The sequence below is a fragment of the Dendrobates tinctorius genome, unplaced genomic scaffold (genome assembly GCF_039654945.1).
Source record: "Dendrobates tinctorius isolate UK_male_01 unplaced genomic scaffold, ASM3965494v1 ptg000017l, whole genome shotgun sequence".
Taxonomy (NCBI): domain Eukaryota; kingdom Metazoa; phylum Chordata; class Amphibia; order Anura; family Dendrobatidae; genus Dendrobates; species Dendrobates tinctorius.
Window position 1 is genome coordinate 13,229,482 of NW_027361685.1, and position 22,844 is coordinate 13,252,325.

Here is a 22,844-nt window from a genome sequence, read left to right on the forward strand (position 1 = left end):
TGTTAGCGGCCGCAATCCACCTATTAATTAGAGTTTCTTCTCCCAGATCAAAAGTAGGATATATGTTGATCCTTAAGCCTCTTGGAACGATATTCTGTGCCACATAATTTTCTAAGGTAATTTTCGTCCACCATACCTTAATCTTTTTATTCAAAACTCTTTTATATTTCTGTATATTATCCTGACTCGCATGGGAAGTAGAACTATGTGATGATGTAGCACCTCTCTGGAACATACTAGTGGCCTTCGCTTGCCAAGAACTTTCCTTGGCTTTGAAATCCATAATATGGCTCTGTTTAAACAACAGTCAATAATAATAAATCACTTATGAAATTGCCTCCATAATCAAAAAATAAATACCATAACTATTAATATAAATCACAATATCCTACTGAAAAATTAAATCAGAATAAAGGACCAATTGGTATAAATAGCAAAATTTTTTTTATTCATAAAGAATTGAAACAGTACAAATAGAGAGATGCACATATCAATAAAGGGACGTTATAAACCCATTTTATTCCATACACCAACCACTGAATAAATACACCATTATGAAAATAGTAATAAATGGATGAACAATAGCTGCAGAATCCCTTATTCTATAAAAACATACACAATAATGTAAACATCCACAAAAGTGTGAAAGCTGTGGAATTTGTAATGTATCTATAAATTAGTGCAATAAGGATTCTGATTAAAATGGAAGCTCTCAGACCTATGTAGCCACTGCAAATTGCCGAAAACCGCAAGGGGTCTAAACTACGGCGATGCCCATGGATTTAATCTGAGCCAAAGTGCTAGCCATCCCCATGGCAGTATCACCCTTTGTTGGCGGCATGAAATCCGCTCTCACAATGAAACCCATGCAACGGCATAATGGCAGTGGTCATATAACACAGAAACAATTTATATAATAGAGCAAAGCAGCCATTACCAATGATGGATATGGAGTCTCCTCAGGCGTCCCTCTGCCCCGACGCGCGTTTCGCCTTTGCTTCAACGGGAGGCATGACTTAGGAGGGGAAATCCCCGTTTAAATAATCCTCGACCCAGCTGCAATCAATTACCTGACTGGAATAACCATGGCGCATGCCCATTACTGGAATATCAATAGCGCATGCCCAGAAAAGGTACTCAAAACCATGAAAAATAAATCATAATATCACTTGAGGTAGATCACCAGATCTTAAAAAACAATATTAAATTTCTTAAATATAAGCGCTACAAAAATAACATTTATAAGAATAGAATAGATAATCTTAATATATAGATCACTAGTGTATCAACATATTGAAGCGCTATTTTAATACAAGTATGAAGATCTGTGATATACTACTAAAGCCCTATGTCTACACATATAGGACCGAAATACTGATGTAAACTAATATTCATTCAAAATTGCATGATAAAGATAATAATTGGAGCACTGACCATGGTGAGCATGGAAAAAAAAGGAAATGAAAAGTAAAAAATGAATGGCAAAGAAGTCGCCCTGAGTCCATGAAGTGAAAACGGCGCATGAGGGAGTTGAACTTGGTTCACTACTATCAAATAAGAGAAGTGTTTGTGTGCTCCTATGTCGTTCGCCACCAGTCATCATCAGATGACCCTGGACAGCGAAACGCACATAATATGAGCATCACACTCTTCTCTGGTGAATCAAGACCCACTCATGCGCACTCACAAGAATGTGTGTAAATAGGGTACTTCAAAGGCACTCACCATACTAATAATAGATATGACAAATACACAATAATGAAAATGTCATATATAAAAAACTGACACTAATAATGCTATATTCCAACTGTGAACAAGACCATAATAATGAGGATTATAACACGAGGAAAGAACATAAGAAATAGAGGCATCTTCAAATCTTGAGTCTTCAATAAATGCCCATAAATCTTCTTTTCCATTTAAACACTGGAGGAATCAAACACGACAACCAATGTTCTGTAACTAAAAAAAAACAAAATGTTAATGTCACTCTATAAAAACTTACCCACCCTAAAAAGTCCACAACCCATGGAAAAAGACAGGAATATGATAAGTTCAACTCCCTCATGCGCCGTTTTCACTTCATGGACTCAGGGCGACTTCTTTGCCATTCATTTTTTACTTTTCATTTCCTTTTTTTTTCCATGCTCACCATGGTCAGTGCTCCAATTATTATCTTTATCATGCAATTTTGAATGAATATTAGTTTACATCAGTATTTCGGTCCTATATGTGTAGACATAGGGCTTTAGTAGTATATCACAGATCTTCATACTTGTATTAAAATAGCGCTTCAATATGTTGATACACTAGTGATCTATATATTAAGATTATCTATTCTATTCTTATAAATGTTATTTTTGTAGCGCTTATATTTAAGAAATTTAATATTGTTTTTTAAGATCTGGTGATCTACCTCAAGTGATATTATGATTTATTTTTCATGGTTTTGAGTACCTTTTCTGGGCATGCGCTATTGATATTCCAGTAATGGGCATGCGCCATGGTTATTCCAGTCAGGTAATTGATTGCAGCTGGGTCGAGGATTATTTAAACGGGGATTTCCCCTCCTAAGTCATGCCTCCCGTTGAAGCAAAGGCGAAACGCGCGTCGGGGCAGAGGGACGCCTGAGGAGACTCCATATCCATCATTGGTAATGGCTGCTTTGCTCTATTATATAAATTGTTTCTGTGTTATATGACCACTGCCATTATGCCGTTGCATGGGTTTCATTGTGAGAGCGGATTTCATGCCGCCAACAAAGGGTGATACTGCCATGGGGATGGCTAGCACTTTGGCTCAGATTAAATCCATGGGCATCGCCGTAGTTTAGACCCCTTGCGGTTTTCGGCAATTTGCAGTGGCTACATAGGTCTGAGAGCTTCCATTTTAATCAGAATCCTTATTGCACTAATTTATAGATACATTACAAATTCCACAGCTTTCACACTTTTGTGGATGTTTACATTATTGTGTATGTTTTTATAGAATAAGGGATTCTGCAGCTATTGTTCATCCATTTATTACTATTTTCATAATGGTGTATTTATTCAGTGGTTGGTGTATGGAATAAAATGGGTTTATAACGTCCCTTTATTGATATGTGCATCTCTCTATTTGTACTGTTTTAATTCTTTATGAATAAAAAAAATTTTGCTATTTATACCAATTGGTCCTTTATTCTGATTTAATTTTTCAGTAGGATATTGTGATTTATATTTATAGACCGGTATCTGAGACCATTACTGAGATAGCACCTGCTCACATCAAGGACACCGGAGATTTATAGAGAATTGTGTCCGATATAGATTGGCAGGACGGTTATAAATTGGCTTTGATCGACGTCGGGAGCTTGTACGCACGAATTCCACAAATCACAGGACTGGAAGCAATAAAAAATCTATGGAAAAAACTGCTGAAACAGATGAGTATATTGGATTCATCCTGGAAAGCCTGAATGTTATATTGTCCCATAAGGCCTTCTCTTTTGGGGGCAGCTGGTCCACCCAGATGACGGGGACAGCGATGGGGGCGCTGGATGCTGCAGTTTCACTAATTTGTTCTTGCCAGACTTTGAAAATAAATATATTTATAGTGTAAAAGCCCCACCTGACACCTCCGTGTGGACCACCGGTACGTGGATGATGTGTTTCTGGTGTGGGCTGGGACAGAAAGGGGTTAATGATTTCATTACATATTTAACGAGGAGAATAAGGTTAATATGAGATTTATTCACAATTTGCACAGAATAACTTAGATTTCTCAGATGTGAATATTATCTGCCATGGTCTCTCTGAATTCACCCTTATTTCTACTGGTGAAATTTTCCCGATCAAAACTCCCATGTCATGTTCCACCAGTTATGTCACATACGTGATTATATGCTCATACCAGACATTATATGTGGGAAGGACGACCAACCCCTCCACAAAAGGCTGAACTCACACCGTTCCAATACTCCATAGGGTTTTCTCCAACATGGGCTTTCACGTCACTGCACCATCAAACACCAGAAAGATTCCACACAACTGAGAATATTCCCCTCAGAGGAGATTCCCCCACAGGGTCAGAATCGCATTGGACAACTACATCGGGAAGAAATCTTCTGGATTTATAAACTAAACCCCCTTACTCCAAATGGCCTCAGTGAGATTACAGATGTTACAGAGGCTCCTGCTGCACCAGCCTGGGATAAGTCAGATCATCGCCGGATAACCGAACACCTCCTGTGACCCGGCTCCACCAGCGCTGCCGATCCCCGCCCCGGGTTTACTGAATTCAGACTGAGGGACAGACCCCCATTTGACGCATTAACTTTTGCCCCATTATCCTTCTGAAAATTTGTGGTGCGTCTTATAGTCCAGTGCGGCTTATAGTCCAAACCAATGAAGGGACTGCTGGGACCGTAACGGGGTCCATCTGAGACCCCAATGCAGAAGCCTAATGTCCTGAGAATTGGACCTGCTGGACCACAAATTGTCATTTCTCCAGGTTACCAAATAAATAGTTGTCACGTAGAACCCGGAGAACCTGTCTGACATGCTCAGCATGCTCCTCCAGAGGACGGGAGTAACTCACTATATCATCCAGGAAAATTACCACAAACCTACCAATCAGTGAGAAAAAATATAATTACTGACATTGTCACAGACTGCCGGAGCATTGGTTACCCCGAATGGCAGCATCAGGTTGGGTTTTCTTACAACGAATATTGGATTTATGTTGGGGCCCCCAGTCCCTGACAGCCGGTGTCGTTCCCCTACAGAGGCTAATCCACAAGGGCCCTGAGGTGCGAGACTCGGGCAAGTTTCTCCCAAGTGTGACCCCGGCCTCAGCCGGACTCTGGAAGGGGGGAAATAACCGAGATTTGGGCATTTTAGCTCCTGGTGTGGAGTCGATAGCACAATCATCTGCCGACATATAGTAGACGGCCGGTAACTGGTGAGAATTCCCTCCTGTGTGGGGTCTATTTCCCTCCAGAGAAATCACACGTCACATTCCACACATAACACTGTGTAGAGAAGGCGGCGCGGGGTAATTGTGTCAGTAGTGAGGGGCGAATAATGGCGGGAATGTCACTGACTGAGGGGAAGGCTCCATGGAGCGTCTTCACTTCGGAGATCATGTGACCCCTGACTCCTCCCCTCCTGTGACCTCATCACAGGTCCTGTGCACAGAGCAGCCATATATGTGGAGTGCGGCTCTGCAGGTTAGTGATGGGCAGTCCGGCTCTTCTGGCTCCTTTCCCCACTTTTCTCCCTCCTGTCCCTTCACTATAAAGCCTGGGCCTCATTATACAGCTGTACAGGGGTCTAGTGAAGGCATTTTAGCCCTTTCCTCAGATTGTAGCTCCTGGGCACAGGCCCTCACTCCTGTCCCTTCACTATAAAGCCTGGGCCTCATTATACAGCTGTACAGGGGTCTAGTGAAGGCTTTTTAGCCCTTTCCTCAGACTGTAGCTCCTGGGAACAGGCCCTCCCTCCTGTCCCTTCACTATAAAGCCTGGGCCTCATTATACAGCTGTACAGGGGTCTAGTGAAGGCTTTTTAGCCCTTTCCTCAGACTGTAGCTCCTGGGCACAGGCCCTCACTCCTGTCCCTTCACTATAAAGCCTGGGCCTCATTATACAGCTGTACAGGGGTCTAGTGAAGACTTTTTAGCCCTTTCCTCAGACTGTAGCTCCTGGAAACAGGCCCTCACTCCTGTCCCTTCACTATAAAGCCTGGGCCTCATTATACAGCTGTACAGGGGTCTAGTGAAGGCTTTTTAGCCCTTTCCTCAGACTGTAGCTCCTGGAAACAGGCCCTCACTCCTGTCCCTTCACTATAAAGCCTGGGCCTCATTATACAGCTGTACAGGGGTCTAGTGAAGACTTTTTAGCCCTTTCCTCAGACTGTAGCTCCTGGAAACAGGCCCTCACTCCTGTCCCTTCACTATAAAGCCTGGGCCTCATTATACAGCTGTACAGGGGTCTAGTGAAGGCTTTTTAGCCCTTTCCTCAGTCTGTAGCTCCTGGGATCAGGCCCTCACTCCTGTCCCTTCACTATAAAGCCTGGGCCTCATTATACAGCTGTACAGGGGTCTAGTGAAGGCTTTTTAGCCCTTTCCTCAGTCTGTAGCTCCTGGGCACAGGCCCTCACTCCTGTCCCTTCACTATAAAGCCTGGGCCTCATTATACAGCTGTACAGGGGTCTAGTGAAGGCTTTTTAGCCCTTTCCTCAGTCTGTAGCTCCTGGGAACAGGCCCTCACTCCTGTCCCTTCACTATAAAGCCTGGGCCTCATTATACAGCTATACAGGGGTCTAGTGAAGGCTTTTTAGCCCTTTCCTCAGACTGTAGCTCCTGGTCACCATGTGATCTCACCATAACCCTAACAAGCTAATTAAGGTGTGAAATCTTGGTCAAAATTATCTCAGTACACAAATCTCCCAGGATGCCCAAAGTTTTGCATCGCCCTTTTTCCTTTTTGCAATTATGAAATTGTAAAAAAGTCTATATATATATATATTTTTTTTATTATTGTTGCCTAAAATACAAAGGCCATGTGTCATCTTAGAGGTTCGGCCTTTTAGAGATCATTTCATCTTCATCTTACTACTGCTCACAATAACGGTCATTTTGACCAGGGGCGCCCACACTTTTACATGCCGCTGTCAATGCCTCATCCCGCTGGTGCTCAATATTTAATAGGGTCTCGCTATTAAACTTAATGAAAAGTTTGGTGAATTTCTTTGAGCTGTTATTACTAGAGATGAGCGAATATCGTCGGAGAAGTTGTTATTGGCTAATATCACTTACCGAATAGCTGCATCGGGACCCCGGATCCCTGGAGCGCTCCCGATAATCAGCTGCATGTGTCGCCCTCCATGCAGGTGCTGTGACTATCACACAGCGCGACACACGCAGCTGATTATCGGGAGCGCTCCAGCACACTGAGTCCTGCACACACTGAGGCCCCTGATCATGTGACCCCTGACTCCTCCCCTCCTGTGACCTCATCACAGGTCCTGTGCACAGAGCAGTCATATATGTGGCGGACACTCCTGGATCTTCTGCTTTCTGGGCCGGTTCCTCCTGTGAGTCCTATTAACCCTTTCGCTCCCTGTATTCTCCTTTCTGACAGGACAATATCTGAATCCGGATAGTGTGACAGGAATTTAAGCAATGTGGAAGGAAAAAATGACAATTTTATTTTTTTTTCCTCACAAAAATGTGACTTTAGCCCAAAATTGTCAGCGTAACAAATCCTTATTTCCCCACTGTAGTTTGTAGACTCCATATACAGATCCCTTAAGTGTGAAAAGAGCTGAATTCCCCACTTAAGTTATTGCATTTTGGAAATTGCCCCCACTGGGAATTTATCTACAGGTAAAGGCACAATTGTGTCTCCATGGGGGTTGTGCTCACAGCCCAACATCATGCGGCCTCCAAAGAAATGCCACCCCGCACCATTACTGACCACTGCCAAACCGGTCATGCTGAAGGATGTTGCAGGCAGCAGATCGCTCTCCACGGCGTCTCTAGACTCTGTCACGGCTGTCACATGTGCTCAGTGTGAACCTGCTTTCATCTGTGAAGAGCACAGGGCGCCAGTGGTGAATTTGCCAATCCTGGTGTTCTGTGGCAAATGCCAAGTGTCCTGTACGGTGTTGGGCTGTGAGCACAACCCCCATCTGTGGACGTCGGGCACTCAGACCATCCTAATGGAGTCAGTTTCTAACCGTTTGTGCAGACATGCACATTTGTGGCCTGCTGAAGATCATTTTGCAGGGCTCTGGCAGTGCTCCTCCTGTTCCTCCTTGCACAAAGGGGGAGATAGCGGTCCTGCTGCTGGGTTGTTGCCCTTATACGGCCCCCTCCACATGTCCTGATTTACTGGCCTGTCTCCTGGTAGCACCACCAGCCTCTGGACACTACACTGTCAGACACAGTAAACCTTCTTGCTACAGCTCGCATTGATGTGCCATCCTGGATGAGCTGCACTACCTGAGCCACTTGTGTGGGTTGTAGAAGTCCGTCTCATGCTGCCACAAGTGTGAAAGCACAACCAACATTCAAAAGTAACCAAAGCATCAGCCAGAAAGCATTGGTACAGAGATGTGGTGTGTGGTCCCCACCTGCAGAATCACTCCTTTATTGAGGGTGTCTTGATAATTGCCAATAATTTCCGTCTGTTGTCTATTCCATTTGCACAACAGCATGTGAAATTGATTGTCAATCAGTGTTGCTTCCTAAGTGGACAGTTTGATTTCACAGAAGTTTGATTTACTTGGAGTTATATTCTGTTGTTTAAGTGTTCCCTTTATTTTTTTGAACAGTGTATATAGATAGAGAGATTTTTTTTTCTTTGCGTTGGAGGGTCCAATTCCAGCTATTGCTGTGGGATCTGTGATTTCTATCTACTCCACTGTGTACAGGATAATAGAGTATAATAAAGTAGTTATGGACGTGACATAACTAACATTGTGCAGTGACTCTGCTTTCCATATAGTGATGGATATTTCTTGTTGCTGAAACTGTGATATTTTTTTTTCCACTTTAAACCTTTTTTAAACCCCTCTGATCAGTGCGATCACACAACATACAAGCCTCTGATGGCTCCGGTGATGCCCTGTACTACTGTAGTGCCGTGTATCATCACTGCCTGTCAGTGTAATACTAACGGCCCCATACACATGAGATCAGAGTTGGCTGAACGGTCATTTGGCAGACGGCTATCTCTCCCGACTCCCCCATACACACAAATATTCCAGCTTTCCTGTGGTCTGTATGAGAGAGTCGCCTCCATTCTCCTCTAGAGGAGGATTATCTACAGGAAGAACAGACAGATTATCCTCTGAAATTCAGGATGTCAGATCCTTCTCTGCCCTGACATCATCTGTCGGGAGGCCCCCAAATACATTATATGGTCGGCCAAACCCCCCGAATACAGTGCTTTCATGGAACTTTAGTCTACTGTGTATGGGGGAGTTATAAGGTAACTTATTGGACGTTGCCTCTGGCCCGGCCTAATAGACCTTCATACATTGCAGCCCAGACCCCATTATTAGGCATGTAAGTATCGTAGTAACTAGGCCGCCCCATACTATCGAGTACTTGGGGCGGGGGGCATTCAGCCAAACTCTGTCACACCTTCTTAGATGTCATGTTTGCTTTTCACAGCAGCAAGTGGTTAAACTGTCAGGGTTTTTGTTGCAGCCTCATCTGTGCCATCCCTGCGGTGTACATCTATGTTCTGGGGACCAAAAAGATTAATTTATTTTTAATAAATGTTTAACATGTTAAAAATTATAAAATGTGTCTTCTGCTTTTTTGTTATTTTTTTCTTCTTACAAGAATTGTTGGAGCCAATTTTCTTTAGAAACATTTTAATATCGGCTTTTTCTGGAGTTTTTCTTGTAATATAGGAAAGCCTAAGGCCAGAAATAATCCCCATAAATCACTGTACATGGAGACTTTGGGATCAGATCATTTCTGTCCGTTGTGTTTGCGGAAACAAAAAATCTTTTCTAAAAGCCTCAAACTTCTGTGTGTGATCTAACGTGATAGAAGATTCCAGTGCGGGGAAGACGGGAAACCTTCATATAGACGGCCGGTGGGGATGGAGGCAGTGACCGACTCTGGCCAAATCTGTCTCTAGAGCCGCAGTAGAAGATGAAGATGTCGTCCTCATCATGAAGGAGTTATTTCTCATGTCGCGTGTAATGAATATCTCCTGCAGTATTGCTAATGCCGATTCCAGTGTCGGTAATGAGACGAGAATTAGCGTTATGGAAGATGAGTCTATGAGGAACGTGTTCAGCTGCCGACTCCGAGGAGGAAACTGCTTGTTGTCTGTGGCCTAAATATATAGGTTTTATTAGTAGATGTCAGGGGAGAAAACTAAACCCTGTAAGATAATAAATCTCCTCATATGTTTCCCTTATTATCTCCAGTAATTGTATTATTACACAGGATTCTTATAATGTTACATCGGATCATCTTCTTCTCATTCAGGTCTCTACAATATCGGATCCTCTCAGTGAAGATCTTCTACATAAGAACATTTTCCTGATTTACCCATCAAGGATGGATATGGACAGAGACAAGATGGCGGAGAGGATGTTACACCTCATCCTAGAGATCCTCTTCCGTCTCACTGGAGAGGTGAGAGATTCTGATGTCACATCACATCATTCTTATCTATGGGAATAACAGATGGACAGAACTGGAGAGGTGAGGACTCTGGAAATGTCTGTAGTGAGATTTATTAATGTGTCTCTCTATAACCAGGATTACACAGTGGTGAAGAAGACCTCTAGTGATCACTGTCAGGACCCTGTGTCTGAGGGATGGGGAAGACCCCTGAGCCCAATCACGGGGCCTCCACCTCACCCCCTGATCCATGAGGACATCAATGACCAGAAGATCCTAGGACTCATCTACAAGATGACTGAGCTGCTGACTGGAGAGGTGACACTGCTGAGAATGCTGGGACATTATACAGTAACATTATGAAGGGATCGGGGGATGACGGTATCATTCTATGTGTCAGGTTCCTATAAGGTGTCAGGATGTCGCTGTCTATTTCTCCATGGAGGAGTGGGAGTATTTAGAAGGACACAGAGATCTGTACAAGAACGTCATAATGGAGGTTCCCCAGCCCCTCACATCTCCAGGTAATAGACAGGACTAAATACACACGGCCTATAATTATCTGTATGTAGAGAATGAATTCAGTCCCTGTATGTGTTTCCTCAAGATCTATCCAGTAAGAGGACAACACCAGAGAGATGTCCCCGTCCTCTTCTTCCACAGGACTGTAACCAAGAAGATCCCAGTGCTCCTCAGGATCATCAGGTAGATGGAGAGAAGGTGTCAGGAGATCTCCCCTATGATGAGTAGACGGCTGTGAAGGTCTTGTGCTCAGTCTTCTTTTATTCACCAGTATTATATGTTTTATACTTGTGTAATGAGAACAGTGGAGATGGCATTATTAGAGCTGATCATAGATGGAACTTCTCCATCTATCGTTGACTTTTACAATATTTGTTTCAGGGTGAACATCTGATCCATATTAATACTACAGAGACATATATGAGAGATGATGAGCGGTGTAAAGAGGAGATTCCCACATATGACTACCCAGGTAAGAAGTAACCACTGAATGCAGAGAAGTCACAGATTCCTCTCAGTCACCGGCTGTGGCTGCTTTATCAGAGGTGTAGTCCGGCCGCATTACCATGATCACCATTTTCCCTCTAGACCACAACATTCTCCTCCACCCAAAACTGTTCAAATGACTTTGGGCATTGCAAGCCCTTTTCTATAGAACTTACAACCTGGAGGATCCACCTACCTCCTGGGATTAATAACAAGAATCCCATGTAAAATGCTAAAATGCCTATGGATGATACCAAAACAGTTTGTTCACCCTAGGCACAAGCCACATCAGCTCCTATAAACATGGAAACACCGGAGAAAAAAGGGAGCAAAACGACGACTGCAAAAATATTAATAATTTTTATTAACTATCGTACAAAGAAGTGCACAAAATCATGATGAGGTGCCAATATAAAGCAGATGAACACATACCCGACCATCCCCCCGTCCATCCAAGATGGAAATAATGTCCTCATATATGTATTTTAGACATCATGCCCAAGTGGAAGCCCAAAATATAATACCGCCCTACAAAAATCAATGGCCATATGGCCCAGATTACTTCAAGTAAATCCCCTGAGCAAAGCTCAAAAAGTAAGGAGGAGAGACATATAATGTCCTTAGGGTGCAATGAATCTGGACATAAACAAGGGCGACCACCAGTGAAAGACAGAAATAAATGTCAGATCAAAATCTTACCAGAGGATGCAGGAGGAAGAGGGGAAGCGTCTGGCAGTGACCCCTGACGCACGTTTCGTGGCGCAGAAAGGCCGCTTTATCAAGGAGATAGTAACCATATCTCCACAGGACCTTCATATACCCTGTGACCGCAGTCACGTGACCGAGATCAACCAATCATCGCGGCCTCATCGGCGCATGCGCTCTGAGGTCGGAAAGCACCGCTGCACAGAACAGGCGTCATGCTGAACACAGGACACAGGTCAAAAGACCAAGGCGCCCGTGTACAACATAAAGACGCCCATCTGTCAGCAGCACAATTACCACCGCAGAGATATGCGCACTGCTGCCCATAATTGTATCCCATATATAGGGTAAATGGAAATCCCAAAAATCCATACCGGGAAGATGAATGATTTTTAAAGGGGTCATGGCCATACAAAAGAATCATCACATACATACATGGATATGCATCACATATAGCCCAGGCGATAAAGAGTCTCATATATTAAATACATCAAATGCATAAAACGGATATATGGTCATGACTAGAGTTGAGCGATACCATCCGATACTTCAAAGTATCGTATCGGATGGTATCGGCCGATCTTTAAAAAAAGTATCGGTATCGCCGATTCCGATACCGGAAGTCCCATTCAAGTCTATGGGACTTCCGGTATCGGAATAAGAAAAACCCTTTCCTGCCCTTGTACAGCCTCTCTGGGGTCTGTACGGGCCTTTCGGGGGGCTGTGCCGGCCTGCCAGGGGGTCTGTGCAGGCTCCGGTGGTCTGTGCCGGCCTGCCGGGGGGCTGTGCAGGCTCCGGGGGGCTGTGCCGGCCTGCCGGGGGGCTGTGCCGGCCTGCCGGGGGACTGTGCAGGCTCCGGGGGGCTGTGCCGGCCTGCCGGGGGGCTGTGCCGGCCTGCCGGTGGTCTGTGCAGGCTCCGGGGGTCTGTGCAGGCATCGTCCGATGGGACTACAAGTCCCATCGGGCGATGCCTGCTACCATGACAGTGATTGACACATTAGCCAATGATGGGACAGTAGTAGTCCCATCATCCGGCTAATGTGTTAAATGTTAAAAAAAAAAAAAAAAATACTACATACATACTACATGCTACATACATACTACATATATACTACATACATACTACATACATGCTACATACATACTACATGCATGCTACATACATACTACATATATACTACATGCATGCTACATACATACTACATATATACTACATGCATGCTACATACATACTACATGCTACATACATACTACATACATACTACATATATACTACATACATGCTACATACATACTACATATATACTACATGCATGCTACATACATACTACATATATACTACATGCATGCTACATACATACTACATGCTACATACATACTACATACATACTACATATATACTACATACATGCTACATACATACTACATGCATGCTACATACATACTACATGCTACATACATACCACATACATGCTACATATATACTACATGCATGCTACATACATACTACATATATACTACATGCATGTTACATACATACTGCATGCTACATGCATGCTACATACATACTACATACATACTACATGCTACATACATACCACATATATACTACATACATACAATACATTCATACAATACATACATAGACATACAGTACATATAACATAGAGTAACATACTTACCAATACTTGTCACATTGTTCCCCGAAGCCATTGTCGTCTACGGAATAAATATTAACATAACAAACCACAAAAATACTCACCCACGATCCGAAGCAGTCCACGAGTGTGTCCCACGACGATCTTGGGTAGAGAACTGCAGCATCAGCTGTTGCTGCCGTTCTCTACGGGCTGCAGGAATCCAATGACGGAAGGTAGGTATCCTTCCGCACTGTATTCCTCCGCCACTTAAAAAAAAAAAAAGTCCCTAGTCTCACTTTATGCCATTGCTGTGTGGGAATTTCCCACACAGCAATGGCATAAAGTGAGACTAGGGACTTTTTTTTTTTTAAGTGGCGGAGGAATACAGTGCGGAAGGATACCTACCTTCCGTCATTGGATTCCTGCAGCCCGTAGAGAACGGCAGCATCATCTGATGCTGCAGTTCTCTACCCAAGATCGTCGTGGGACACACTCGTGGACTGCTTCGGATCGTGGGTGAGTATTTTTGTGGTTTGTTATGTTAATATTTATTCCGGAAAGACAATGGCTTCGGGGAACAATGTGACAAGTATTGGTAAGTATGTTACTCTATGTTATATGTACTGTATGTCTATGTATGTATTGTATGAATGTATTGTATGTATGTAGTATATATGTGGTATGTATGTAGCATGTAGTATGTATGTAGTATGTATGTAGCATGCATGTAGCATGCAGTATGTATGTAGCATGCATGTAGTATATATGTAGTATGTATGTAGCATGCATGTAGTATATATGTAGCATGTATGTGGTATGTATGTAGCATGTAGTATGTATGTAGCATGCATGTAGTATGTATGTAGCATGTATGTAGTATATATGTAGTATGTATGTAGTATGTATGTAGCATGTAGTATGTATGTAGCATGCATGTAGTATATATGTAGTATGTATGTAGCATGCATGTAGTATATATGTAGTATGTATGTAGCATGCATGTAGTATATATGTAGCATGTATGTAGTATGTATGTGGTATGTATGTAGCATGTAGTATGTATGTAGCATGCATGTAGTATGTATGTAGTATATATGTGGTATGTATGTAGTATGTATGTAGTATATATGTAGTATGTATGTAGTATATATGTAGTATGTATGTAGCATGTAGTATGTATGTAGCATGTAGTATGTATGTAGCATGCATGTAGTATATATGTAGTATGTATGTAGCATGCATGTAGTATGTATGTAGTATGTATGTAGTATGTATGTAGCATGCATGTAGTATGTATGTAGTATGTATGTAGCATGTATGTAGTATGTATGTGGTATGTATGTAGCATGTAGTATATATGTAGCATGTATGTAGTATGTATGTGGTATGTATGTAGCATGTAGTATATATGTAGCATGCATGTAGTATGTATGTGGTATGTATGTAGTATGTATGTAGCATGCAGTATGTATGTAGTATGTATGTAGTATATATGTAGTATGTATGTAGCATGCATGTAGTATGTATGTAGCATGTATGTAGTATGTATGTAGTATATATGTAGTATGTATGTAGCATGTAGTATGTATGTAGTATTTTTTTTTTTTTTTTTTAACATTTAACACATTAGCCGGATGATGGAACTACTACTGTCCCATCATTGGCTAATGTGTCAATCACTGTCATGGTAGCAGGCATCGCCCGATGGGACTTGTAGTCCCATCGGACGATGCTTGCACAGACCCCCGGACATCAGCACAGCCCCCCGGCAGGCCGGCACAGCCCCCCGGCAGGCCGGTACAGACCCCCACAGGGTGCACAGACCACCGGCAGGCCGGCACAGCCCCCCGGCAGGCCGGTACAGACCCCGGGCAGTCCACACAGCCCCCCGGCAGGCCGGCAGAGACCCCCGGAAGGCCCGAAATGACGGCGCATCATGATGCGCACACACCGCGCATCATGATGACGTCAGGCCGTCAATCAACTGAACTTCCGATTCCGATGCCGAATTCCGATATTGAAAAAATATCGGAAGTCGGTATCGGAATTCCGATACAGCAAGTATCGGCCGATACCCGATACTTGCGGTATCGGAATGCTCAACACTAGTCATGACACATACAACTATAAAGGCCACTAGATCCGATTCACATGTTTGATATAATATGCTCATAATTATATCCCATACATGGGAAGAACCCTAAGGTCCATGCAGACAATAATCCTAATCGGGTCATGACCGTAAAAAAAGTCATCACATATATATAAATGTACATCGTATATGACATAAACAGTGAAAAAATCTCACATACTAAGTACATAAAATACATAGAATACAATATATGGTCATGATTCCCACAACTGTAGAGACTGCTGGATGCGGTTCACATAGATATGGTACAGGGTGAAGGTCCAAGGAGATATATGGTGTCCTCAAGGTCACTAAATATAAATTATTGACATACAAGAAAAGATTAGTGAAAATAAAGAGTAAAAATTAAAAACAATATAAAAACAACACACTGCCAGAAAAAAGGAGGGAGTGTGATATAGACCTGTGGAGGAAAAGGGACAGGAGGAATTCTCATTACCTATATATTATATGCCTATAAATATACCCAGATATCCATATGGAATATACTATAAAGAGAATAATGCAAATCATCCCATTGGGAATCCATTAACAAAAAAGAAAATAATATCCGGGACCAATTGATGCATAATTCTTAAATCCCCAAAGACTATAGGAATGGGGCCAAGCTCAAAACTTCATTGAGTCCATTAGGGGTCATGGTGTCCAGTTGAACGAACCACCTGAGTTCCATCTGTGATAAAAAAATGTTTGTTGTCACCACCCCTAATGCCCATATGAAGCGCATCCATCCCTCTAGTTCTCTTCTCATCAGATGGGACAAGGGAACTCCAGATTAGACAGAGAATTTCCTGTGGAACTTCAAACGTGATTTACTATGCCACGTGCCCTTGTCCCAAAATATATGTGGGTCTGACAACAAGAGAACTCAGGATTCGAGTGCGCGAGCATGTGCGGGACATTGGCGCGGCCAAGACAGTGTCCGATATTGGGGATCTGAAAACCATTCCCCAACATTATAGATCATGTCATAATAGCGATGCGACCTTATTGAAGATTAGAGGGATTGATGCGCTTCATATGGTTTATGCGGCTTCATACTCTAATTACACCAGAGAGGTTTCACCACTAGTTACTCATTTATTACTGATGGAGACTGTGGAGTTTGACCATTTCAGTAGTTCCTAATCAGGCCCCATTATTAATATCTGACGTGTGTCACTTTATGTGGTGGTAAGTTTGGAATTCTTCACAAAGGATAATAGAAAACAAATGGATCTTACAAATTGTTTTCCAGCTTCGCACTATACCCTACATACACTACTCTCTGGCGGTGTTCAGAAGGGAAGGAGCGCCATTTAGCTATTTGAATGCAGATCTAGCTGGAATAGTTTGCAGACACAATGTATTAGGTGCACTGTTCATGGTCACCTGGCAGCTCAAAAGATGTCCACCATGAACATGCTTGGCACTATCTTCTCTGCTTTCTATATCCCAAGGATTGCCTTGCTCATCGCCCTTTAACACCCATATATGGATCTGGACTTACACAGGGACCCCTAATCTTGGACCATGGTGTTACCTGCTATTCTGTGGTGTTAGATGGCAAGAGGAATAGTCAGGTATCTGGGTCAGAACCAGAAGGACAGAACACAGAATCAGAAGACACAAGAGTAGTCAGTAGACGGGCCACGGTCACAGCAGGAAACAAATACACAAGCCGCAAGCTGAGCACAGAGGACTGAACCAGAGGAGAACAGCGCTGTATCTGGCAGATTCCGGCCATGTGCTTTGCGCTTTAGTAGGGTGTGGTGCTTTCCAATTGGCTGAAGTAGGGAGCAGATTACTCCAGCTGGACCGCAGGAACAGATCCCAGATGAGATTGGACACACCATATGCAGAAGCCCTAATATAACTAAATGACAGAAAACCAGAATAGTAGAAATCCCCATAAAGTGATTCCATTTTATAAATTAATTCACTGAGGGTTATAATCCTTAGGAGGAGTGAATATTTTGACTCCACAGCCACTTTCAGGAAATTAACACGCAGCGGATGTTGGAGTGAAAATTACACATTTGCCATTTTATTACCAAGCACATAGTGCCCAGATTGTGCTCCAGGAGACACACACCGCAAATTAAGTGGATTCTTCTCACTATAATATTGCTAAATACAGGGATCCTAAATGTAGTTTGCGCACACTGCAAGACTCCGAAGTGAGAGCGGATTTTGCTGGATTGGTTTATGGAAACCTTGTTGCTTTTCAGCAGCCTTTGAGTCACTAATAGTGCGGGAACCTCTGTTTTTCCATTGACAGATGATGGACCTGAGTGGGGACTTGTTTTTTGTGAGATGAGAATTGGTATTATTTTCACCTACATAACATTGATTGGTTTCTTTATATTCGATATTTGGGAGGCAGAATGAACAAACAGTTGAACACCGCACACTACTGGTTCATCCAACAAGGTTTTCTATTAGACTGTGAACTGTCATTGTCTTGGGAAATAATTAAAGTTTTTTACATAGCTTGCCATTTTTATGGACGGTATAAGTAGAAACGTTCAAAAATATAAAAAACTCAAGGATATTTTATTTTAAAAAGTTTTTTTTTATCTTAGCAGATGTCTGTACCAGGAGATCAGAGGGACAGCTGACATCTTCAACTTTCAAATCTGATGATCTTGAGATCCTACAAGACACAACTGAAGTGATTACTGTTATTCCAGATATATTATCTATTCACAGCAAAGATCTGTCATCTGATCCTATGAAACAGGTCCCATCTTCTGATTCATTACTGACTACTAAGGAAAATCAAAGTCACAAAAGAGGCATTAAAAAACAAACTGCTCCTAAAGCAAAGAAGTCATTTTCATGTTCAGAATGTGGGAAATGTTTTAACAAGAAATCTCATTTTGTTACACACCAGAGAACACACACAGGGGAGAAGCCTTTTTCATGTTCAGAATGTGGGAAATATTTTGCATCAAAATCAAATTTTGTTATCCACCAGAGAACTCACACAGGGGAGAAGCCTTTTTCCTGTTCAGAATGTGGGAAAAATTTTGCACAGAAATCAAATTTTGTTATCCACCAGAGAACTCACACAGGGGAGAAGCCTTTTTCCTGTTCAGAATGTGGGAAATGTTTTAATAATAAATCTGATTGTGTTAAGCACCAGATAATCCACACAGGAGAGAAGCCTTTTTCGTGTTCAGAATGTGGGAAATGTTTTAATCTGAAATCGGTTCTTGATAGACACCAGAGAGCACACACAGGGGAGAAGCCTTTTTCCTGTTTACAATGTGGGAAATGTTTTAACACTAAATCTGATTGTGTTAATCACCAGAGAATCCACACAGGGGAGAAGCCTTTTTCCTGTTCAGAATGTGGGAAATGTTTTAACACTAAATCAGATTTTGTTAAACACCAGAGAATCCACACAGGAGAGAAGCCTTTCTCATGTTTAGAATGTGGGAAGTGTTTTAGACAGAATTCACATTTTCTTACCCACAAGGGAACTCACACAGGGGAGAAGCCTTTTTCATGTTCAGAATGTGGGAAATGTTTTATGAATAAATCATATTGTGTTAGGCACCAGAGAACTCACACAGGGGAGAAGCCTTTTTCCTGTTCAGAATGTGGGAAATGTTTTACCACTAAATCAGAATGTGTTAAGCACCAGAGAATCCACACAGGGGAGAAGCCTTTTTTATGTTCATAATGTTATAATGTTAGAATAGTTTTAACCAAAATTGAATCTTCTTAAATGGGTTGTCTCTTGTCATTCCTCATGTTTGCTGACGAAAGGATAAAACTAAACCTTATTGCAAATGTAAAACTATACCCATAATTCACCCCCTGAAGGTTAGTCGGAAAGTGACTAATAGAAAAAACATATACCCCACATCTCAGTATATAGGGTGAGGTGACGTTTACACACTCACTCTCATTTCTACGGGTTTCATCGTCCTCACCAAAGGTGACTCATTAAGAGACTATTTAATATTGACCTATATTCAAGAGAGACTAAATGAGAAAAAAAAAAACTAAAATCATATATCATGTTATCCGAAACAGAAAACTAGCCCCATATTGGCAGATCCCAGACCTCAAACTATATACTTCGGAAGCTTATAAGCCACTCCAGTGTCAGGAATAGATAGTATGAATTTGAATTTACCAAACGGTTGCAATGAAATAAAGAGTGAAAAATTTAAAGGGGTCTGAATACTTTCCATACCCGCTGCATCAGTAAAAATAACTCCTCTTTATTAGGTAAAGTATAAAAGAATTGCACCATTTTCCGATACCCGTCACGTCTCCATTTTTCATGATCTCGGATCGGGTGAAAGACTATTTTTTGTGTGCCGAGCTGACGATTTTAATGGAGACCATTTTGGTGCAGATATGATCTTTTGGTCATCCTTTATTGCATTTTAATGCAATGTTGCGGCGACCAAAAAAAGTAATTCTGGCGTTTTGACATTCTTTCTCGTTACGCCATTTAGTGATTGGGTTAATTCTTTTTATATTGATATATTCTGAATATGGCTATAACAAATATGTGTTTGTCTGATTTTTTACTGTTTTATTTTGAAAGGGGGTGACTTGAACTTTTATATTTTTTTATATTTTTTAAAACATTTTTTTTACTTTTAGCATTGTGAAGACATACAGCATTGTATCTTAATTAACCAGACAGCTATTTTTAGCAAATGAAGAATAATAGAATGTTATCTGTATATTGGCTTTAAATTTAAGTGTTGATTTCTGGTTGGTCAAGAAAACTGACTTTTGTTTGTGTAAGTCAGTAATATTGACTTTTATTGTGCGCTTATCCTTGATCACTGGTGATGTTTGCTGATATGCTAATTATGCATTGTGTTATGGAGCCAGTTTGTTGACTTCTAAAGCAGAGAGGGAAAAACTATGCAAATAGTTTAAATAATCAAGTAATGCTATAATAATCTCACCTCCATTCTTACCCTTTATGTAAATACTGAATGAGGGACACTTGTTAAGTGTAAAAATGGGTTACATGCCTCTGTATAAAGAGACTGAGAGAGAAACAGCCAGAGAGATTCTGCCAAGACATCCATACATCCCAAAAGGACAAGAGACAGGACAGCAGCCACAACATCATCACAAGGGACACGGATCTATCATTCTATAGGAAACAACCTAGGGGTTTTCAGCCTTGGTCGGAAGAATACACATCTGCTCCATTGACCATCGCTGAACCATGGATATGTTCGGAGAAGCCAGATTGTGATCTTTGGATCAACTGGCCTTGTACCTTGTATGGACTCAATGGACTGTCATCTTCTTACATTTATTGTTACCTCCTCTCTGTGTGCGTGCCACAGGTGGAGTAGTCGACCCTGGAAGATGAAGCCAGGCTGTGATCCTCGGATCAACTGTCCTTGTATGGACTATCATCTTCTTATGCTTGTCGTTACCTCCTCTCTGTGTGTGTGACACAGCTGGGGTAGTGACCCTGGAAGATCTGAAATCACAGAAGCTATTATCCCGGCGGGTCAGTGGAAGGGTGAGACTCTGTAATGTGCCCCATCTTGGGTCCTGTGCTGGGACTGTTCTATGTGTTATCTGCCTGTTTTGTGGTACAATAAAGCATCGCCCACACTGTTTTACCCTCACCCTGTGTTGTCTGAGTAGTGTTTTGCCCATGTTAAAAGGAATCATAGAATCATAGAATCATAGAGTTGGAAGGGACCTCCTGGGCCATCTGGTCCAACCCCCTGCTCAAAGCAGGATTCGCTAAATCATCCCAGTCAGATGTCTGTCCAGCCTCTGTTTGAAGACTTCCATTGAAGGAGAACTCACAACTTCTTTTGGCAGCCTGTTCCACTCATTGATCACTCTAACTGTCAAAAAGTTTTTTCTAATATCTAATCTGTGTCTCCTCCCATTCAGTTTCATCCCATTGCTTCTAGTCTTTCCTTGTGCAAATGAGAATAACGATGATCCTTCTACAATGTGACAGCCCTTTAGATATTTGTAGACAGCTATTAAGTCTCCTCTCAGTCTTCTCTTTTGCAAACTACACATTCCCAAATCCTGCAACCTTTCCTCATAAGACAGGGTTTGCAGACCGGTCACCATTCTGGTCGCTCTTTTCTGTACTTGCTCCAGTTTGTTGATGTCTTTTTTAAAATATGGTGCCCAAAACTGGACACAATATTCCAGATGAGGTCTGACCAAAGAGGAGTAGAGGGCAATAATGACTTCACGTGATCTAGACTGTATGCTTCTGTTAATACATCCTAGAATTGCGCTTGCCTTTTTTGCTGCTGCATCACACTGTTGACTCATATTCAGTCTGTGATCTATTAGTATACCCAAGTCTTTTTCACATGTGCTGTCACTTAGCCCTATTCCTCCCATTCTGTATATGCTTTTTTCATTTTTATTGCCCAGATGTAGTACTTTGCATTTTTCCCTGTTAAAAAACATTCTGTTAGTTGCTGCCCACTGCTCCAGTTTATTTATATCTTTTTGAATCCTCTCTCTCTCTTCTCTAGTATTAGCTATCCCTCCTAGCTTTGTGTCATCAGCAGAGCGATCAGGAGAGCGGGAGTTCGGCGAGATGATCCTTAGTTCATGTGGTTTTGGCTAGCGGGCGGCGCTCATAGCATTCCGGCAGTGACAAGCATAGAGGTCTGCTGGAGATCACTGGTTGTCATGCCAACCCGTCGGTGACCCATGATCATGTGACGGGGTCACTGTTGGGTGGATTTCCGGCGCGCTTGCTGGAAGTGCACATTAAATGCCGCTGTCAGAGGCTGATAGGGGCAAATGGCAGCTGTTCAATACAGCTGACATGTGCCGGAAAGGATGTGAGCTCACCGCCGGAGCCCAGATCAAAGGGGGGAAGTACATTTACGCCCGATGTCAGAAAGGGGTTAAAGGGGATTGTCTTTACAGAGACAGAAGTGGTAATCAATCATGTATACGTACAAATAATTACAGAAATACACAGCTTCTAATGGTAAATAGTATAGAGTTACCACAAGAAAATATAATTTGTGTAAACCATGTGTAGATATAAAAATTCAGGCAAATGTCAAATGTTGTAGCGCCATCTAGTGGCTATGTGCAAAAGTGCCATCATAGAGTAACATGTATCCTAAGAGAGCGTCACTATCAAGGGGGAGATGAGATAAGTGCTCCGTATTTATTGAGTGTAAGATAAATCCATACATAGATATATGTAACCGGATTGTAGATCTATCACT

At 42.2% G+C, this 22,844-nt stretch overlaps 1 protein-coding gene across 1 annotated transcript in view; it reads left to right on the forward strand.

Annotated features, from left to right (window-relative positions):
* The window catches only part of LOC141082292 (uncharacterized), a 987,535-nt gene that overhangs the window by 812,167 nt on the left and 152,524 nt on the right, over positions 1 to 22,844 (forward strand). Inside the window, exon 5 of the mRNA XM_073566242.1 lies at positions 10,742 to 10,839. Within this exon, the coding sequence (XP_073422343.1) occupies positions 10,742 to 10,839 (98 nt within the window). The remainder of the gene's footprint in view (positions 1 to 10,741; positions 10,840 to 22,844) is intronic.